At 42.1% G+C, this 19774-nt stretch overlaps 1 protein-coding gene across 1 annotated transcript in view; it reads left to right on the top strand.

Annotated features, from left to right (window-relative positions):
• The window catches only part of LOC143962962 (uncharacterized), a 50001-nt gene that overhangs the window by 10151 nt on the left and 20076 nt on the right, over nt 1-19774 (top strand). The window contains exon 3 of the mRNA XM_077472481.1: nt 19109-19193. Coding sequence (XP_077328607.1) covers nt 19109-19188 — 80 coding nt within the window. The 3' untranslated portion in view covers nt 19189-19193. The remainder of the gene's footprint in view (nt 1-19108; nt 19194-19774) is intronic.

The following is a 19774-nucleotide window of genomic DNA, read 5'->3' as shown; positions in this document are numbered from 1 at the left end:
AGTACACAATGGGGTTTATTTACTAAAGCTGAAACGTGCAAAACCAGGCTCACTTCTGCATAGAAACCAATGAGCTTCTAACCCCAGCTTGTTCAATTAAGCTTTGGTAATAAAACCTGGAAGCTCATCAATTTCTATGCAGAAGTGAGCCTGATTTTGCACTTTCCAGCTTTAGTAAATACACCACATTGTGTACTTAAAAGTGGGGTATGCCTGTATATCTAATAATTTGAACAGGCAGAAGTGATTTTTCAATCATCTCTTAAATTAAAATAGCAATAGATGTAATGGTGTCTTCTGAAGAATATAAGTGTACCTCTGGCCTCAGAAGCTGTAATGAACCTGAAGTAGAATTTACTTTGTTAGGAGTTTTTAAAAACTGCCTGCCAGTCTCTAACATAAAATTTGTGAAATGTTTGACCACTGCTCAATGAAAAATTCAATTTATTGCAAGATATATGTGGGTTTCCTTGCATGATCTGCAGTTTTCAAATCTCCCACAATATTTTTACTGAATTCAAATCAGGTCTTTATAGACTGACCTAGTTAAACCCCCGAACACTTGGAACAGGCAACTGCACAGTGCAAGAGGATATGAATGAAAATCTCTTTACTGTAATGTAGACAGATGCAGTCAGAGGTTAAACATGTTAACCTTCTGGTCATTCCTATGATTGCATCTGTCAACATTACAATAAAGATGTTTTTATTGGTATCCTGTTGCAGAGTGAGGCTGCCTATTCCAAGTTGAATTGTTTGTCGCAGTGGCGAACTGGGTCAGCACCTGTGGGTTGTCTTCAGCTCACCTGGAGCAGTGATTCTTCCTCTGCCTTCAGTCTATAAACACCCATTTCTTCTTTTTGAGACATTCCTTAGTAGATATACCAGTGTGCTTCATAGAATTTTCATATTCAGCTTTAACTTTCAGACAGATTGCCTCACATTCACATAGAGTACATTATCATATAATCTAGAATTAATAACTGACTTGATGGTTGTGAGTTGCCCAGAAGCAACACAAAAATATTACTATTTCCATCACTATGCTTCACAATTGGTTCTTCTCCTGAAATGCTGTCTTCAGTTTGTGCCATGTCTACTGCTACAGTTTGTACTGTATAACTCTTTATTCATTCCAGAAGACGTAGTTGTTGTTGCCTATATATTTAACCACTTAAGGACCAAGCCTCTTTCTGAGATTTGTTGTTAACAAACATTTTTTTATTTTGCTAGAAAATTACTTAGAACCCCCAAACATTATACATTTTTTTTCTAACACTCTAGAGAATAAAATGGCGGTCGTTACAATACTTTCTGTCACACTGTATTTGCTCAGCGGCCTTACAAGCGCACTTTTTTTTAAATTAAAAAATTAGACATCAGTAAAGTTAGCCTAATTTTTTTTTTTATATTGTGAAAGATAGTTGTTCCGAGTAAATTGATATCCAACATATCACGCTTCAAAATTGCACCCGTTCGTGGAATGGCGACAAACTTTTACTCTTAAAAATCTCCATAGGCAATGTTTATAAAATTATACAGGTTGCATGTTTTGAGTTAGAAGACATCTAGGGCTAGAATTATTGCGCTCACTCTACCAGTCGTGGTAAAACCTCACGTGTGTGGTTTGAACACCATTTTCATATGCACTCACGTATGCAATTGTTTCTGCACGCAAGCTCGACAGGACCTCTTAAATATGAGATCTGGGGTCAAAAAGACACTTACACTAAAATGCAATAAAAAAAAAAATACCTTTTTTTTGTGATTTGGGGGAAAAAAATGGCCCTTCAAGAGCTATGGGTGGAAGTGACAATTTTTTTTTTAAATCAAATACATTTTTATTGGTTTTCAAAATTTTTTAACAAGCATTGAAGTAAGTACATGGAAAAAGTTTTTCAAAAAAAAAAAAATATCAGGAAAACAGGTATTGTTACACACAATATGCCTTACACATCTGGATACATACGAGTTGTATGTTTTCAATAAGTAGAAGTCCATACAATACGCTTATGTCAAGTTGAGGCCGTTAAGGTAGTACGCTGTCAACAAGGTTTGAAGCTCTTGCACCAGGTATGCCAAACTTTATCAAACTTGTGGTATTTTAGGTTATTGATGGCTAACAAGCGTTCAAAAGCGTGGTTTCCATTAACCAGTGTATAAACATCAGAGATATTAATGGCCGAAGTGTCCTTCCAATTTTGTAGGATGAGATTTCTAGTTGCCAGTAAGATATGAGTAATAACTGGTCTATCACCTGGTGGAAATTTCTCTATACCAATCTGCAGTATAGCTAGAGCAGGATTTGGGGGCGTTAATACGCCTGTGAGGGATGCTATGAGGTTGAAAACTTTATTCCACAAGCTGGTTAGGCTCGGGCATTCCCACAACATATGGAGCAGATTACCCGTTTGACCACACTTTCTCCAACAAAGTGGTGATGAGCCTGGAAAAAAGATGGCAATTCTGTACGGTGTATAGTGCCATCTGTTGAGAATTTTAAGTTTCATTTCCCAGTGATTCACACAGTGGGAAGCGTGATGAATAGATCGGAAAGCTTGAGACCATTGTTCGTTGGAGAAAGTGGTGGACAAGTCCCTTTCCCACCTTCTAAGGGTCGATGTTTTGCAGAAGGTGTTTTTGTTATTAATGATATTATAGAATAGAGATATACCTTTAACAGAATGTGGGGTAGTAGAATGGAAATGCCATGCTTTGATAGACATTTGTAACTTGGGGGCTGGGTGTGTCCTCAGGAAGTGGTAGATGCATGTGCAGGAAAACCACAAGTTGCTCGGTAGCTGAAAATCAGCTATCATGCGTTCTGCAGATTTCGGTTTCTGATCTGTAAATAGATCAGTCAGGTGTACGGCTCCTCCCGCTTTCAACCGAGTGGTCGAAAGCAGAGGGAGTTTTGCCTCCAATACTTCTATGGGAAAATCAGATGGGATGTGTTGCGAGTCGTTGCAATCTAGTCGAAGGAGGAACCTCCATGCCTGTAGAGACACTTGTGCTGAGGGTAACAGGTTTCCCAAGGACCAATGATCCCACAGGTCACGTAGCCGCGTATCAGCTACTGGCAGTAGTGCTTTTTCTAGGTCTACCCATAGCGGGTTGTCAACTGGGAGGAACCAATGGCGGAGTTGGTCGAGTCTAGTAGCCCAAAAGTAGTCTATTAAGTCTGGGTAGTGTTAGATGGACTAGTAGATTTAGATGGACTTACCAAAAGTGACTAACAAATTTAAAGCCTAACTCCAGCTAACAATTTTTGAGCATTTACAGAAATGGTTTTCAATTTTTTTTCATTTCTTAACTAAATAAAAGCTGACCATTGTAAGCACCTTTCTCAGTGTTACATGGTTTGCCTCAACCTTCTAACTTCCATTTTGATCCACAGCATGCACTGTTAAGGTAAGTAAAAAAAGAACAGCATGATCGACAAGTAGAAAATCTGTTACAGAGGGACTCAAAAAATAAGCCTGCATTGATAATGCTAGTAAGAGACTGTATCATATGTCAGTTTAGATTTTGCCTTAATTGTCACTTTAAATCCCCTGCCAGACTTATGGATAGCCACAATCTTACTGTTCTATAGTTATTTTCTCCAGTCGTCTGTCTTTAAAGGGCGGCCACCATCCCCCTTCCTCAGTATTTTTGTTTCCTCCACCTGAGGAAGAGCAGGTTATGGAGCTCTTTCCCCTGAGCCTAGGAAGGCTGTCTAGAAAGGGAGTGTTTGTTACCTGTGTTAGGTATGTTGGGCCCCTGGTCAGACTGCAGTGGAAGCTACCAGTGCTTCTCCTCCAGAAAAAGCCCAGGGAGGTCTGGAAGTCCACCATGCAGCTCTCCAGCATAGGGTAAATTGACTGCTGGATCCGGAAGCCTGTGGGTTTCCCAGTGAGAGCAGTGTGGGGGCAGGCGTGGGCCTCGAGTTCTGGCCTTTGGAGCGCAGGAGGGGGCAGGGCTTTCGACACTGCAGTTCTGGTTCCGTGACACGCGAGGATGACTGATCCCTGGTGGTGGATTTAAATGCCAGCCACAAGCTGCTGGTGGTCCAGAGCTTGGTCACAAGCAGATGTTTCAGCAGAAGGACACATCAGAAGTGGCACAGAGTGGCACTGGTGGCAGCCCAGCTCAGGTAGGCAAACACAGGGGTGTCTTAGCCTACGAGGTGGGTGAGAGGGGGAGAGGGCCTGGGGTTCCCTAGGTATTTCTCTCTCTGACTTTGGATCTGTGCTTAGGGCCCTTGAGAATCCATATATGGCTGCTGGGGTAGCCCTGTGGTGTTGTGTGATGGCACACCCAGAAAAAGAGGGTGTTTGACAGCACATTTCCCCTTTTCCCCTTTTCTCCTGTTCTTGGCTCAACCCACAGAAACAGAAGTCTGGAGGGAAGAAGAGGTGCCCGTCTTGTATGACCAAGTTTAAAAGGGAAGTAAACCCTTCCAAACAACTTGGACCTATAGGTAAGCCTAGATTAAGGCTTACCTGTAGGTCCAAGCAATATCTCCTAAACCTATATGGTTTAGGAGATATTTGCCCGAAAATGGGCACCGCTGTCTACGGCGCATGCGCCGTAGACAGCGGCGCACAGGCGCACTAAATGCGGCAAATCCAAGAATGGATTTGCCAAATTTGTCGACTCCCGTGCGCATGCGCGGGAGTGACGTCATCGCGGCTTCGCCGTATGACAGCAACGGAGCTGCGAGGCGCGACTCCCGTGCGCATGCGCGGGAGTGACGTCATCGCGGTTGCGCCGCTGTCATTGGTCGGAGCTGCGAGACGCCACCAGCAAGATGGACGCGGCGGACTACAGGGATCAGCGGCGACTTCGCTGGCTCCTGTGTCAGGTAAGTGACACATAATGAGCTACTATGCGATGCATAGTAGTCCATTATGCTTTACCTTTGCAGGGAAAAAAAGAGGAAGTAAACCCATCAGGGTTTACTTCCTCTTTAAAGAGGGTTGGAATAAACCACTCTGCAAGCCATGTATAGACAAACTAGTCTACAAAGAGGCAAGGGGGGCACGTAAAGACTTAATTTCGGGTGTAAAAATTAAATGAAGTCAGGCCTTGAGACCCCAAAACAGCCAGTGGGAGTACCTCTCGTTACAGCCCCAGAGGAGGTTGGTGGAACAGAGAAGGAAGATTTTTATTTTTATTTATTTTTTGGAGGAGCTGAGAGAAGCAGCCTCATCCAAAAGTATACTGAAACAAGGGACAAAATTGCCTAGAAACAGGCTCTCGCTCGAGGAGGTGGATGTCTTGCTGGGGGTGATCTATGAAACCCTGGAAATTAAGGAAGAACAGGTTTCTCTGTCTGTTCATGACCAAATTTACCAGACTCTGAAGGAAGACCAAGGCAGTGTATTCCCGGTACACGCCTTATCAGAATTCATCAAAAAAAGTGGGTGGAGCTTGAGTTGTTTTTTTCCCAAAAGCTTAGAAAAGGAGGTTCCTCTCTAACGAGGACCCCTCCTGTGTGTTGAACAAAGTTCCAAAGTTGCTGACCTCGCGTTTGAGTACATGGGGTTCCTTAAAGGAACCCATGAACAAAAGGATGGAGGTGTTACTGAAGAGGTCATGAGACGTGGCCATGGCTAACTTAAAGCCGGCAATGGCTACAACGGTCGTGGCTCAAAATCTGAAGGTCTGGTTAGACCAACTGCAGGCACACTTGTAAGGAGGGGCTTCAAGGAAGGAAATCCTGGACTCGCTGCCTATGTTACAAAAGGCGTCAGGTTATATGTCAGATGCTGCAGTCTTGGTTAAATCCTTTTGCCGGGCCCTGTGGCTGAAATCTTGGTCTGAGGATCTCGCCTCAAAAATAAGACTCTGTGGCATTCCATTTGAGGGTGATCTTTTGTTCAGGAAGAACTTAGTTAAGGTCTTAGACCGGCCTGCTGATAAGAAGGCTTTTCCGGTTAAAAGCAAAAAAGCCCTGGAAAAGCATTTTTTTCGCCCTCAAAAGCCACAAGGGCAGACCCCTAAAACAACCACTAAAAAATAGTGGGGGAGGGAGAAACCTTAACCCCCCCCCCTGAATTATATGGTCCCGGTGGGAGGGAGATTGGGTAGCTCCTCCCACAGTGGTAAAAATGTACACCTAATGGATTTATTTGGAGAATAATTGGGGAAAGGTATCTAATCCAGTTCAGGGGTACTCCGCCCACAAAAACGTTTGTAATTTCCCCTCCCAGGGATCCTCAGAAGGTGGCAGCACTTCTATCTAAAATTGGCGACCTAATAGACCAGCGGGTGCTCATTCCAGTACGACAGCAAGAGACAAATCTGGGTTTTTATTCACCTGTTTTTGTGGTACAGAAACCATCGGGCAAATTCCACCTAATTCTAAATTTAAAGTCTCTAAGCGTGGTCTACAAAATGTTTTGAATGGAGACAGTTTTTACGGCAAAAACAATCCTCCCCTCACAAATTGTTTTATGGTTTCCCTTGACCCGAGGGACGCATATTTGCATATTACAAGCCACAAAGACTCAACGTTTTTGAGGGTGGCAATCAAGTGGGGGAAGAGCTTCTGCCATCTCCAGTTCAGGGCTCTGCCGTTTGGCCTTTCCCCATCCCCTAGGATATTCACAAAGGTCCTGGCAGAGGCACTAGGCCTCTGAGACTAAAAGGGAGGGATCTCAATCATCCCGTATTTAGAAGACCTTTTATTTTTTAATAAACCAAGAAAAATCAAACCTGACCCCGGCACAGGACTTCAGGCGTTACCTAGACTACAGGTTGAACTCAGTGACACAGAAAGTCTATCTTACGGAGGAGAAGGTGGAAAATGTAACACTTAGAGCAACCTTTCTTCAAAACAATCCAGCGTTGTCCATCTGAATAGCCATATCGAGCCTGGGTCTCTTGACAGTAATGATCCCAGTGTTTCCGTGGGCAAAGGCCCATTTCAGGTGTCTCCAGGCTGATAGGAAGGTGGTATAGTGCAGCGCTGATAATGATGAAATAAAAGATTCTACCATTCAAAATAAACTAATACCAAAGATTCGTAATGTGCATATTTGTGCAAAGCATGTGTACATGGCAAAGTAGTAACTAATATACAAACAATGATAGTGAGTTTACATAGACCAACAGTACTTGTGCATATAAAAATATATAGTCCATAAAGTGATTCACTAAATAAAGTGACTGTGAATCCTTGTGAACTAGTTGTCTGTAGATAATCCACCACCATAAGGAGAGAAGCTTACCAGACGTGTTGACCCCAACTAGGCATATGCCTAATACAGTGCCTTGCGAAAGTATTCGGCCCCCTTGAACTTTTCAACCTTTTGCCACATTTCAGGCTTCAAACCTAAAGATATAACATTTTTATTTTTTGTGAAGAATCGCCAACAAGTGGGACACAATTGTGAAGTGGAACGAAATCTATTGGATTTTTGAAACTTTTTTAGCTAATAAAAAAATGAAAAGTGGGGCGTGCAAAATTATTCGGCCCCCTTGCGTTAATACTTTGTAGAGCCACCTTTTGCTGTGATTACAGCTGCAAGTCGCATGGGGTATGTCTCTATCAGTTTTGCACATCGATAGACTGAAATTCTTGCCCATTCTTCCTTGCAAAACAGCTCGAGCTCAGTGAGGTTGGATGGAGAGCGTTTGTGAACAGCAGTTTTCAGCAGATTCTCGATTGGATTCAGGTCTGGACTTTGACTTGGCCATTCTAACACCTGGATACGTTTATTTGTGAACCATTCCTTTGTAGATTTTGCTGTATGTTTGGGATCATTATCTTGTTGGAAGATAAATCTCCGTCCCAGTTTCAGGTCTTTTGCAGACTCCAACAGGTTTTCATCCAGAATGGTCCTGTATTTGGCTGCATCCATCTTCCCCTCAATTTTAACCATCTTCCCTGTCCCTGCTGAAGAAAAGCAGGCCCAAACCATGATGCTGCCACCACCATGTTTGACAGTGGGGATGGTTTGTTGAGGGTGATGAGCTGTGTTGCTTTTATGCCAAACATATAGTTTTGCATTGTGGGCAAAAAGTTTGATTTTGGTTTCATCTGACCAGAGCACCTTCTTCCACATGTTTGGTGTGTCTCCCAGGTGGCTTGTGGCAAACTTTAGATGAGACTTTTTATGGATATCTTTGAGAAATTACTTTCTTCTTGCCACTCTTCCATAAAGGCCAGATTTGTGCAGTGTACGACTGATTGATTGTTGTCCTATGGACAGACTCTCCCACCTCAGCTGTAGTTCTCTGCAGTTCATCCAGAGTGATCATGGGCCTCTTGGCTGCATCTCTGATCAGTCTTCTCCTTGTCTGAGCTGAAAGTTTAGAGGGACGGCCAGGTCTTGGTAGATTTGCAGTGGTCTGATACTCCTTCCATTTCAAAATGATCGCTTGCACAGTGCTCCTTGGGATGTTTAAAGTTTGGGAAATCTTTTTGTATCCAAATCCGGCTTTAAACTTCTCCACAACAGTATTACGGACCTGCCTGGTGTGTTCCTTGGTCTTCATGATGCTCTCTGCGCTTTCAACAGAACCCTGATACTATCACAGAGCAGGTGCATTTATACAGAGACTTGATTACACACAGGTGGATTCTATTTATCACCATCAGTCATTTAGGACAACATTGGATCATTCAGAGATCCTCGCTGAACTTCTGGAGTGAGTTTCCTGCACTGAAAGTAAAGGGGCCAAATAATTTTGCACGCACCACTTTTCAGTTTTTTATTTGCTAAACAAGTTTAAATTATCCAATAGATTTCGTTCCACTTCACAATTGTGTCCCACTTGTTGGTGATTCTTCACAAAAAATTAAAATTGTATATCTTTATGTTTGAAGCCTGAAATGTGGCAAAAGGTTGAAAAGTTCAAGGGGGCCGAATACTTTCGCAAGGCACTGTAAGTCAACAGAGCTTTTGGTGTAAGGAAGAGGTACAGGAAACACAGCTTCCAATATAAACCAATCAGGCAGGGATCCGTCACAATATTGACATCAATAAGTATCCACCAGAGGTATGGTGACTGAAATTCACAAACGGTTCCTCCCAGTATTACATGTGGCAAAAGGAGAAAAAATAGGGCCACATAGTGTTATTCCGTTTACATATAGAGCATTTATTGAAAAAAAAATAGTAAATGGTCACTCACATTTTGAGAAGACATTAAAAGCATGTAAATAAAAAAAGTAACGCAGTGGCATTAGCATAGCCCGTCCCAACACGTTTGTCTTAAGACATCAACTGGCGTGCTGGTCCACTGCAGCCACTGCATAGTTATAGGGTAAGAGATTTTCCCCTAATGAGGGTCAGCTCCATGGCCACCGAAAATCGTAAAACAAAAAAACCTTCCGGTTTGCAAAGATGGCGCCCATGGCTTGCGGTTCAAGCCTCACTCTGATGTATAGCTCAAGCCTCAATATGGGTATGGCCGAAAAATGTTAACTCAAAAGTTCTTTTAGTACTAAAATGGGCAAAGAATGTCCAAAAGTACAAGTGCTCTAAGGGAAAGGATAAATAAGAGTGAAGCTTAATATCATATTCACTGAATAAACGCGATACAGCAGAGAAACTGAGCCGAGCGCCTGCAATGTCAGACGATGGCAAAATGGCACCCGAAGCAGGAAGCATGGTCCTCTATTGGTCGTCACCACAAATATGGCGACTATACCAAAAGAGCTATTCAAGCCTCATTCTAAACTCTGTTAATAAGTACCGGGAATAGTAAATTACCTGAAAATTAAACCAATCGTTGGAATTAGAGCGGTGTCACTAACTTAACTAGAACCAAAATTCACTCAAAATCAGAGTGAAATAAGATGTAAATTTGCGTACATATGCAATCACCAATGCACATCACGGACCATAGCATGAATAGAACATTAATTAAATTGGTGCAATAGCACATCTATAATTTATACATAATAGTCCGGACCTCACAGCTGACACAGAGCTGGCCTCCGCAAAGGGATCAGGACACAAAAATATAAAATATTATACACAAATTTTGAATCAACATATAAAGCTAACAAGCCCATCAGTAAAAAGTAAAATCTTCTTTTTAAAATTATTGGTGGAACCAATAATCGGCTACATGAAAATGTAAGATTTAACCTTGGCAAGAAAAAAAAAATCTAGATCACACATTGCCCCCAATAGTAATGTAGTAATCATATACCTCAAAAAAGCATTTATATCCCATTCGACATTGATCCCCCAGGGTTGATAGGATTGGAGTTCATAAATCCAAAACTTTATCAAGTTGTGAAATGCCTTTAATCATGACTCCACCTCTCCATGGGGGAATGAAACTAAAAAAACAAAAAACTTATACCTTCAGTGTTATAGTTGTGATGTACCCTGTAGTGTCTTGGAACCATATGTGTAATATGTTTAGTATCTCCACTCTCTATTTTGGCGATGTGTTCCCCTATTCTGAAAATGTGCGAGTAGTATGTCCAATAATTTTCATTTCGTATCATTTTTCAACTACATTTTCCAATTTGTCTTTAAAATTATTTGTAGGGTTGTTATGTATTTTCTTATGTTTTAGTATCCCCAGGAATCCTATACACCTCTTGCTCATAGTCTATCCTGTCCAGAAGCACAATGCCTCTGCCTTTGTCAGCGGGGCGTATAACAATGTCTTTATTTTCACTGAGTGATTTCAGACCAGCCTGGAACGAATGATGGCTGTGGGGTTTCTAATAGGAAATTGGGCCAAATTGCTGAGAACAAGATCTTTGAATATGCTGACGGCAGGGACAACAAGGACGGGGGGATTAAATAAAGAGGGTTTCGACAATCCCTAATGTACCATGCCTGAAGTCGCGGCTCTCTCAGATCTCTCACAGGGATTGGACACAAGGCATCTTTGTATGTTAATTTTCCTAATAAATTTATGTACATTAATAAAAGTATGGAACTTGTCCAATCTCTTCAGAGGGGCAAACTTAGGCCCTTATCCAAAATGGAAAGTTCTTCTTTCGATAATGTCTTAGAACTCAAATGAAATACTCCTTGGCCAGCTAAGTTCTTCTCCTTTTTCCTTTGAATTTTCCGCCCCCCCCCCCCCCCTGCAACCTCTTTTGGGTCTGGAGCCCTTTTTCATCCCCGCGTGTCCTGTTGAAAAACCTGGTTGGCACAGGAATAATGATCATATTGATTATGTCTATACGGAGGTTGTTCGTACTTGTCCTCCATATAATGATGATAATCATCATTATAAGTGACCTGTAAGGGAGTTAATCTATTGTAAGGATGAGCCGAACACCCCCCTGTTCGGTTCGCACCAGAACCTGCGAAGAGACCTAAACTTTGTGTGAACTTTAGAACCCTATTAAAGTCTATGGGACTCGAACGTTCACAATCTAAAGTGCTAATTTTTAAAGGCTAATATGCAAGTTACTGTCCTAAAAAGTGTTTGGGGACTCGGGTCCTGCCCCAGGGGACATGGATCAATGCAAAAAAAAGTTTTAAAAAACGTCTGTTTTTTCAGGAGCAGTGATTTTAATATTGATTAAAGTGAAACAATAAAAGTGTAATATTCCTTTAAATTTCATACCTGGGGGGTGTCTATAGTATGCCTGTGAAGGGGCGCATGCTTCCCGTGCTTAGAACTGTCCCTGCACAAAGTGTCATTTCGCAAGGAAAAAAAAGTCTTTTAAAATCACTTTCCATTGTCGGCTCCCGTAATACAGAGAACACTCAATGAGTGTTCTCTGTATTAGCCGACAATTCATTCATTGATAAAAAAAAAGAAGCATGGGGGTTCCCCTAAATTCAATTACCAGGCCCTTCAGGTCTGGTATGGATATTAAGGGGAACCCCGCATTCCCTAAAAATCCACACCAGACCCTTTATCCGAGCACGCAACCTGGCAGGCCGCAGGAAAAGAGGGGGGACGAGAGAGCGCCCCCCCCTCCTGAACCGTACCAGGCCACATGCCCTCAACATTGGGAGGATGCTTTGGGGGTCTGTGACCCCTCAAAGCACCATGTCCCCATGTTGATGGGGACAAGGGCCTCATCCCCACAACCCTGGCCGGTGGTTGTGGGGGTCTGCGGGCGGGGGGCTTATCAGAATCTGGAAGCCCCCTTTAACAAGGGGTCCTCCAGATCCCGCCCCCCCCCTGTTTGAAATGGTGAGGGGGTACAAAAGTACCCCTACCATTTCACAAAGAAAGTGTAAAAATGGTTAAATAAGACAAACACGCTTTTGAAAAGATTCCAGCGGTGCTAATCCACTCTTGCTATCCAGCGACGGATGATCATCTCTCCGGGGTCCAGCGATGGCTGATCTGATCCAGCGATGGGTGATTTTCAGTCCAGCGCTGTCCATACATGCATCCGTCTTCTGTCTCCACTGCGGAGACACTGTGGGGATCCCAGCGCTGACATTTCTTATATTAGGAGGGCAGGGCCACCCGTCACCTGACCCCGCCCCCTCTAACGCTAGTGAGGGAAGCCATGGGGTTTCCCAGTGACGTATGGGTGACCCCGCCCCACTCTGATGTAACGCAGGTTTCTGTGCATTTGGGGGGAAGGTCCTCCTGGTGGTAGCCTCCCCCCCCAATTTGGTAAGTTCTCTTTGATCCTCTCCTGTGCAGACAGACTGGAGAAAACCAGTTTAGACTTAATGGTAACTCTGTTTCTAGGTGTCGTCCAGGACAGCAGGGATTCCCTCCCTATATGCTGTTATAACCTTGGATGAGTGTTTTTCTGTTTCAGAAACTGTTCCGGGGAAGTTCTTATTTAACCACTTCGCATCCAGGCCAATTCTTACATTTCTCTCCTACATGTAAAATTCATAATTTTTTTTTCTAGAAAATTACATAGAATCCCCTAACATTATATATGTTTTTTTTTTAGCAAAGACCCTAGAGAATACAATGGCGGTTGTTGCAACTTTTTATCTCGCACGGTATTTGCGCAGCAATTTTTCAAACACTACTTTTTTTACTTTTTTTATGTCAAAGATATAGATACCCAACATGTCACGCTTCAGAATTGCACACGCTCGTGGAATGGCACCAAACTTTGGTATTTCAAAATCCCCATAGGCGACGCTTTAAATTTTTTTTACTGGTTACATGTTTTGAGTTACAGAGGAGGTCTAGGGCTATAATTATTGCTCTCACTCTAACGTTTGCGGTAATACCTCACATGTGTGGTTTGTTTGTTTAATTTTACTTTTATTTTGACACTTTAAAAAAAATTATTACTTTTATTCCTATTACAAGGAATGTAAACATCCCTTGTAATAGGAATATGGCATGATCGGACCTATTTACAGTGAGATACGGGGTCAATAAAACCCCACATCTCACCTCTAGGCTGGGAAGCCTAAAATAATAAAAAAAAACACAATGACGGCTTCCCAGCCAAGGCAGCACCGTTATTTTGAATGCAGAGGCCGGGAGTGACGTCATAACATCGCGCCCCGGCCTCCGAACGATCATAGAGACTCTGGGGACCATCTGGTCCACCGGAAATCTCTATGAAACCATCCGGGGGCCGGCGGATTCTGTGACCAACCGATGGAAGCGGTGAGTCAGTAGAAGCACTGCCCGTAAGAATGATCAAGCGGCGAAACAGCTGCTAAGACCGTTCTTATGGTGCAGGGAATCACCGGCTGAAAATGCCGATATCTGAATGATGTCTGTAGCCTCAGGCATCATTCAGATATAACACCACAAAGCTCACAACGTCATATGACGTACCTTGGGCGCCAAGTGGTTAAAAAAATTGAGGAAGGGGGGTGGTGGCTGCCCTTTAAAGACTTAACTATTTGTGTTTTCTGCCTGCGGAGGTGGAGCCTGTCTCTCCTATGCTGTCCTGGATGACGCCTAGAAACAGAGTTACCAGTAAGTCTAGCTCTGTGGGGTTTTTTTTGTTTTTCAATGTCATTTGTGATGGAGGTGTGAGTGAAACAAAACATAAGGCTTTCATTGAAAGACAGGTGCTGGCATAGCAGAGTTCTGGCAGGCAAAAGGTTAAATCCGTACACAGGCTGGGAACACAGCAGGGATAAGAGTTCTGGCAGGCAAAGGGTTAAAGTAATTGTAAAGTCATCTTTTCTATAAATTTAACAATCACTTTAACCCTTTGCCTGCCAGAACTCTGTTATCCCTGCTGTGTTCCCAGCCTGTGTAAAGATTCAAAGGGGATGTAAAGTCAGAAGGTTTTTATCTTAATGCATTATATGCATTAAGATAAAAGCCTTCTGTGCGTAGCAGCCCCCCTAACACTTACCTGATCCCCATCTCTGTCCACGAGTGTCTCGGACATCGAAACTCTTTCTCCTGGTTGGCTGAGAAACAGCAGTGGAGCCATTGGCTCCTGCTGCTGTCAATTAGAAGAGAGAATCTCTAATGTCCGAGACACTTGTGGACAGAGATGGGGCTCAGGTAAGTATTAGGGCTGCTGCTGCACACACGTGTTTTTTATCTTAATGTATAGAATGCATTAAGATAAAAAAAAAAGTCTGACTTTAAAACCCCTTTAAATATTTACACAGGCTGGAAACATAGCAGGGTTTTGGCGGGCAAAGGGTTAGATCCATTCACAGACTTGGCACACAACAGGGCTTGCAGATCCTGGGGGGGGGCAAATGGTTAAATCTGTACACAGGCTGGGCACACAGTAGAGATAGTAGGATTCTGGCAGGATCAGGACTAAGTCCGTAACACAGTGCTCTCATGGTAAATCCTCAGTAAGGGGCACAGAAAGAGTTAAGAGAATTTACCAGTCAACAGTGACCTCAGCAGAGGAAGTCCAGGCAGCTTGGAATGAAATAGAAGGTCTGGTGGTCAGAGGTCTTTGATAGGCACATTGCAGGTCTTCAGAAGGCTGTGGTCTGTGTCCTGAGGGCAGCATCTAGACCCCACAGACAGCAGTTGCAGGCTGGGCAGAGAATAAAGTCCCAGTGTCCAGAAAGCCACACAGACAATGCAGAACTTCATGTCCCAGCAGTGCAAAAAGCAAAGCACAACCCATACTGAAATATTGGTCTCCACCATTCCATGCGTCTTCTAGCCTCCTAGTGAGACGTGTAGCCATGAGCTACTTTGTCTATCGCTGAAGAGGTCCTCTACAGTCTGACACTTTCTGCCAACATAGGGACATGAAATTGTACCTTGAATTCAACAACCGGTGAAGGCACATCTGGTTTCTCCAGCTACAGGACACCATGCTGTCTGGTCTTCCTGTGGAGATCAACCTCATCTCTCACCCCCTACAGGGCACAGAAACTCATAGATTAATTAAATCCATGAGTTTCTATATATTAATTAAATATATTACCTTTTATGTGTAGTTAGAGTTTACCTGTTCAAATATGTTGCTGTCGACAATTTCCTTTGTCTGTGCTTAATTTTTCACACGACTGTTTTAAAAAAGAAAAAAAAAAAAATATATATATATATATATTACAATATACACTCTCCGCAAAATACTGTGATCTGTAATAATGTTGAATTACAAGGTTTATTCCAGTAACAATATCTGCCAAAGAGGAAATTTTGAATCAAAAATTATACTCATTAAAGTCATTAACAAACATCAGTAAAACATTGTATCTGCTTCCAACACAAAACAAATCACAACAGTCTCTAACCTCAAAAAGATATGGATTGCTTCAATGTATTCTTTTGCAGCTTACTAATCATTAGATGTGGTAGCTGCATCAGTTTTCTTTTCTTTTGGATTTTTTTTCCCCTCTTTTTTCACAGCAGACAACAACAATGTCAATCTGGGGGGTGGGGAGTGGTAAATGTATTAACAAATTTCAATACAATAACAAATTGAAATCAAACTCTAGTTCACACTTTATAATCAGTTACTACAACAGTTTATTCCTTTTGGGATAAAGGTTTTACATGCATAAATAAAAGCTGATCATTTTAATCACCCCTGCCAGTGGTAAATAATTGTCTCATCCATGTAAACTGATACATTCTGCTGGAGAGCTTGTGCTTTTGAAAAATACAACAAACTTGCTAGATGAACAGCCAGATGCAAATAGAAGAAAGAAAGCCTAAAAAGAAAACAAATACAGCCATCACATCTAAGAATTGGTAATCTGCAATAAAAAAACACCAAACACATTTACTAAACAGACTGGCAAAAGGCAGTTACTCAGGTGTGATAGCTTCCCACCCACCGCATATGTGCAAATTGATTAGGAGAAGTCAGTTATGTACAGTGACCAGGATTAATAGCAGAACAGAGAATTGGGAAGAGGGCTTAGCAAAGATGGTGTAGAAATTAACAGAATGGGGTTATCCAGAGGATTTATTGTATGTAAAGTTAGAACATGTGAAAGAGATGAATGTGTTTTAATGAACAGCACAGAAGAGAAATAGATCAAAGATGATTCTATTTTTAACTCCATTTTATCCACACAGTAAGGAAGTATAATATTACATTGTCAGGAAACATTGATATGTGTTATCATTTTTGTATCTAAAATTCAGAATTATTATCATTATTATAGGTACTTATATAGCGCTGTAAAATTTACGAAGCACTTTACATACAGTATCTCACAAAAGTGAGTACACCCCTCACATTTTTGTAAATATTTTATTATAACCTTTCATGTGACAACCCTAAAGAGATCATAATTTGCTACAATGTAAAGTAGTGAGAGTGTACAGCTTGTATAACAGTTTAAATTTGCTGTCAAAATAACTCAACACACAGCCATTAATGTCTAAACCGCTGGCAGTAAAAATGTCCAAATTGGGCTCAACGCTTCAATATTTTGTGTGGCCACCATTATTTTCCAGCACTGCCTTAACCCTCTTGGGCATGGAGTTCACTAGAACTTCACAGGTTGCCACTGGAGTGCTCTTCCACTCCTCCATGACGACATCACAAAGCTTGTGGATGTTAGAGACCTTGCGCTCCTCCACCTTCCATTTCAGGATGCCCCACAGATACTCAATAGGGTTTAAGTCTGGAGACAAGCCTGGCCAGTCCATCAACTTTAACCTCAGCAGCTTTAGCAAGACAGTGGTCATCTTGGAGGTGTGTTTGGGGTCATTATGATGTTGAAATACTGCCCTGTGACCCAGTCTTCAAAAAGAGCGGATCATGCTCTGCTTGATGAGGCCTGTTCGGAGTGGAACCTGTCCTCTTAAATCGCTGTATGGTCTTGGCTCAGTTTCAGGGTCTTAGCAATCTTCTTATAGCCTTGGCCATCTTTATGTAGAGCAACAATTCTTATTTTAACCACTTCAATACCATGCCCTTTCACCTCTTCCTGCCCAGGACAATTTTCAGGTTTCAGCGCTCTTGCTCTTTGAATGACAAATGCACAGTCATACAACACTGTACCCAAACTAAATTTTTATAATTTTCTTCCCACAAATAGAGCTTTCTTTTGGTGGTATTTGATCCCCACTGTGGTTTTTATTTTTTTGCTAAACAAACTAAAAAAGCCCCAATTTTTTTTTTTTTTAATGTTTTTTCTTTGTCTCGGTTATTACATTTTGTTTTCTCCTTGACTGATGGGCAATGATGAGGTGGCACTGATAAGTTGGCACTGATAAGGTGGCACTGATATGTAGAATTGAGAGGGCACTGATAGGCGGCACTGATTTTCAGCACTGATGGGCACCAATAGGCAGCACTGACAGGCGGCACTGATGGGCACTGATAGGTGGTACTGATTGGCACTGACAGGTGGCACTGAGTAGGTACTGGCACTGATTAGTTACTGGCAGGTGTGACTGATGGGCACTAATTGGCACTGTGGTGGGCTCTGGCACTTTATTGGGCACTGGCAGGGGGTTATTTTGGGGCACTGACTGGGCACCGATTGGCAGCTTTTAATTACAGCAAATTGATTATCAGCACAGACCCCACCTCTGACAGGGAGAGCCGCCGATCAGCTCTCCCTGTCAGCGCATACCGAGGAATGCCGTTTACCGGCTTTTACAGCTGATCACGAGGTAAGAAGCCTCTGACAGATGAGAAGATCATGATCGGAGGTACGGCATGTCAGACTGACGCACTGCACTTGCGATTGCCGCGACGTGCGCGCAGGCATGTTATCCTGCTGGACTTTAGATGACGCCCAGTCAGGATAACAGAAGCACTTCACGAACGTCAATCTGCTATTGACCGGGTGGGAAGTGGTTAAGATCCTCTTTAAGAGCTCTTTGCCATGAGGTGCCATGTTGCACTTCCAGTGACCATTATGAGAGAGAGAGAGAGCGATAACACCAAATTTAACACTCCTACTCCCCATTTACACCTTGTAACACTAACAAGTCACATGACACCGGGGAGGGAAAATGGCCAATTGGGCCCAATTTGGACATTTTTACTTAGGGGTGTACTCACTTTTGTTGCCAGCGCTTTAGACATTGATGGCAAAGGGAAAGCTAATTTACACTGTTGTACAAGCTATACACTACTTTACATTGTAGCAAAGTGTCATTTGTTGAGTTATTTTGAGGAGACAGGAAATTTACACTGTTATACAAGCTGTACACTCAATACTTTACATTGTAGCAAAGTATAATTTCTTCAGTGTTGTCACATGAAAAGATATAATAAAATATTTACAAAAATGTGAGGGGTGTACTCACTTTTGTGAGATAATGTATTAAATGTACCTTCACATCAGTCCTTGCTCTCAAGGAGCTTGCAGTCCAAGTTTGCACCCATTAAGGCATTCAATGCTCTCTACAGTAGTAAAAAACAAACAAAATAAAGGAACACACATATATATATCTTTATAGCTCCGCAGGCGTGGTAGACAGCACACGATATACATCCTAGTGCCAGCAATCAAGCCTTTCCAAAGGCCATATATAAAGAAAGTCTAGGGATTGCTGCACTTAAAATTTATTAATTTTACATGTAATAAATTACATAATTTTAATGTCTTTCCAAAAATATATATACAAACCACTATATGGATGACTATCATTTAAAAATACATTTTAAAAGGGGAAAAAAGTAGCACACCTGCCAGAACTGTTGACTCTGACTTAGTAGCTGATATGATTACTAAATATTTCCATTGTAAATTTCCTAATTTTGAAGAAAATTTTACTAATGATTTTTGATGTCTTGGCTTGTTAATAACCCAAATATGTATTTTTTTATTTTTATTTCAAGCTGCTTTGAATGCAGAAACAATATTACCTGCAAACCTTAAAGAACAACATCAAGAAGTGCATGTGATTTTTGTCAAGTGAAAAAGGTAAAACAAAAATTGGGAACAAACATATTAATATAAATGGTATATTTAAGCTGAATTCCAGTCGCAAACATTAATTTAAATGTATTTCTTGACACAGGAAGAATATAAATGCTCTTTGTGTTCACCAAATACCTATGCAAACCAACATATTATCTTGTAACTATTGCAATACACAGCTTGGTGGTGGTGGGGGAGTGGGGTGACAGGCAAGCCTACCAACGACAGGCTTTCTGTAATAAATTAGAACATTTACACTCTGCACAAGAATAGAGAGCTGCACAAAGGCACAGTTGTACTGTTATGCACCTGTCATTCAAGTGCCTTCTCTTATGGTGCTTAGCAGCCCTATTAGCCCTTTTACACACGGTCGGAGATTCCGACAACCAAATCCGTCTGAGTAATTCCAACAGATTAATTCCGGAAGAGGTCCGGAAGGGATGTTGCATACACACGTTCGGACTAATGCCGCGTACACACGATCAAACAAGCGGGTGGAAAAGTCCGGCAAATTCAAGTCCGCCGGACAATCCCCCCGTGTGTAGCCTCCGGCATACTTTTTTGACCCGAAAGTACGGCGGACT

This window comes from Lithobates pipiens, unplaced genomic scaffold (assembly GCF_037356315.1).
Source record: "Lithobates pipiens isolate NorthernLeopardFrog02 unplaced genomic scaffold, aLitPip1_a1.2 Scaffold_8, whole genome shotgun sequence".
NCBI lineage: Eukaryota > Metazoa > Chordata > Amphibia > Anura > Ranidae > Lithobates > Lithobates pipiens.
The sequence above is the reverse complement of the archived record's forward strand: the minus strand, read 5'-3'. Positions and strand labels throughout refer to the sequence as shown.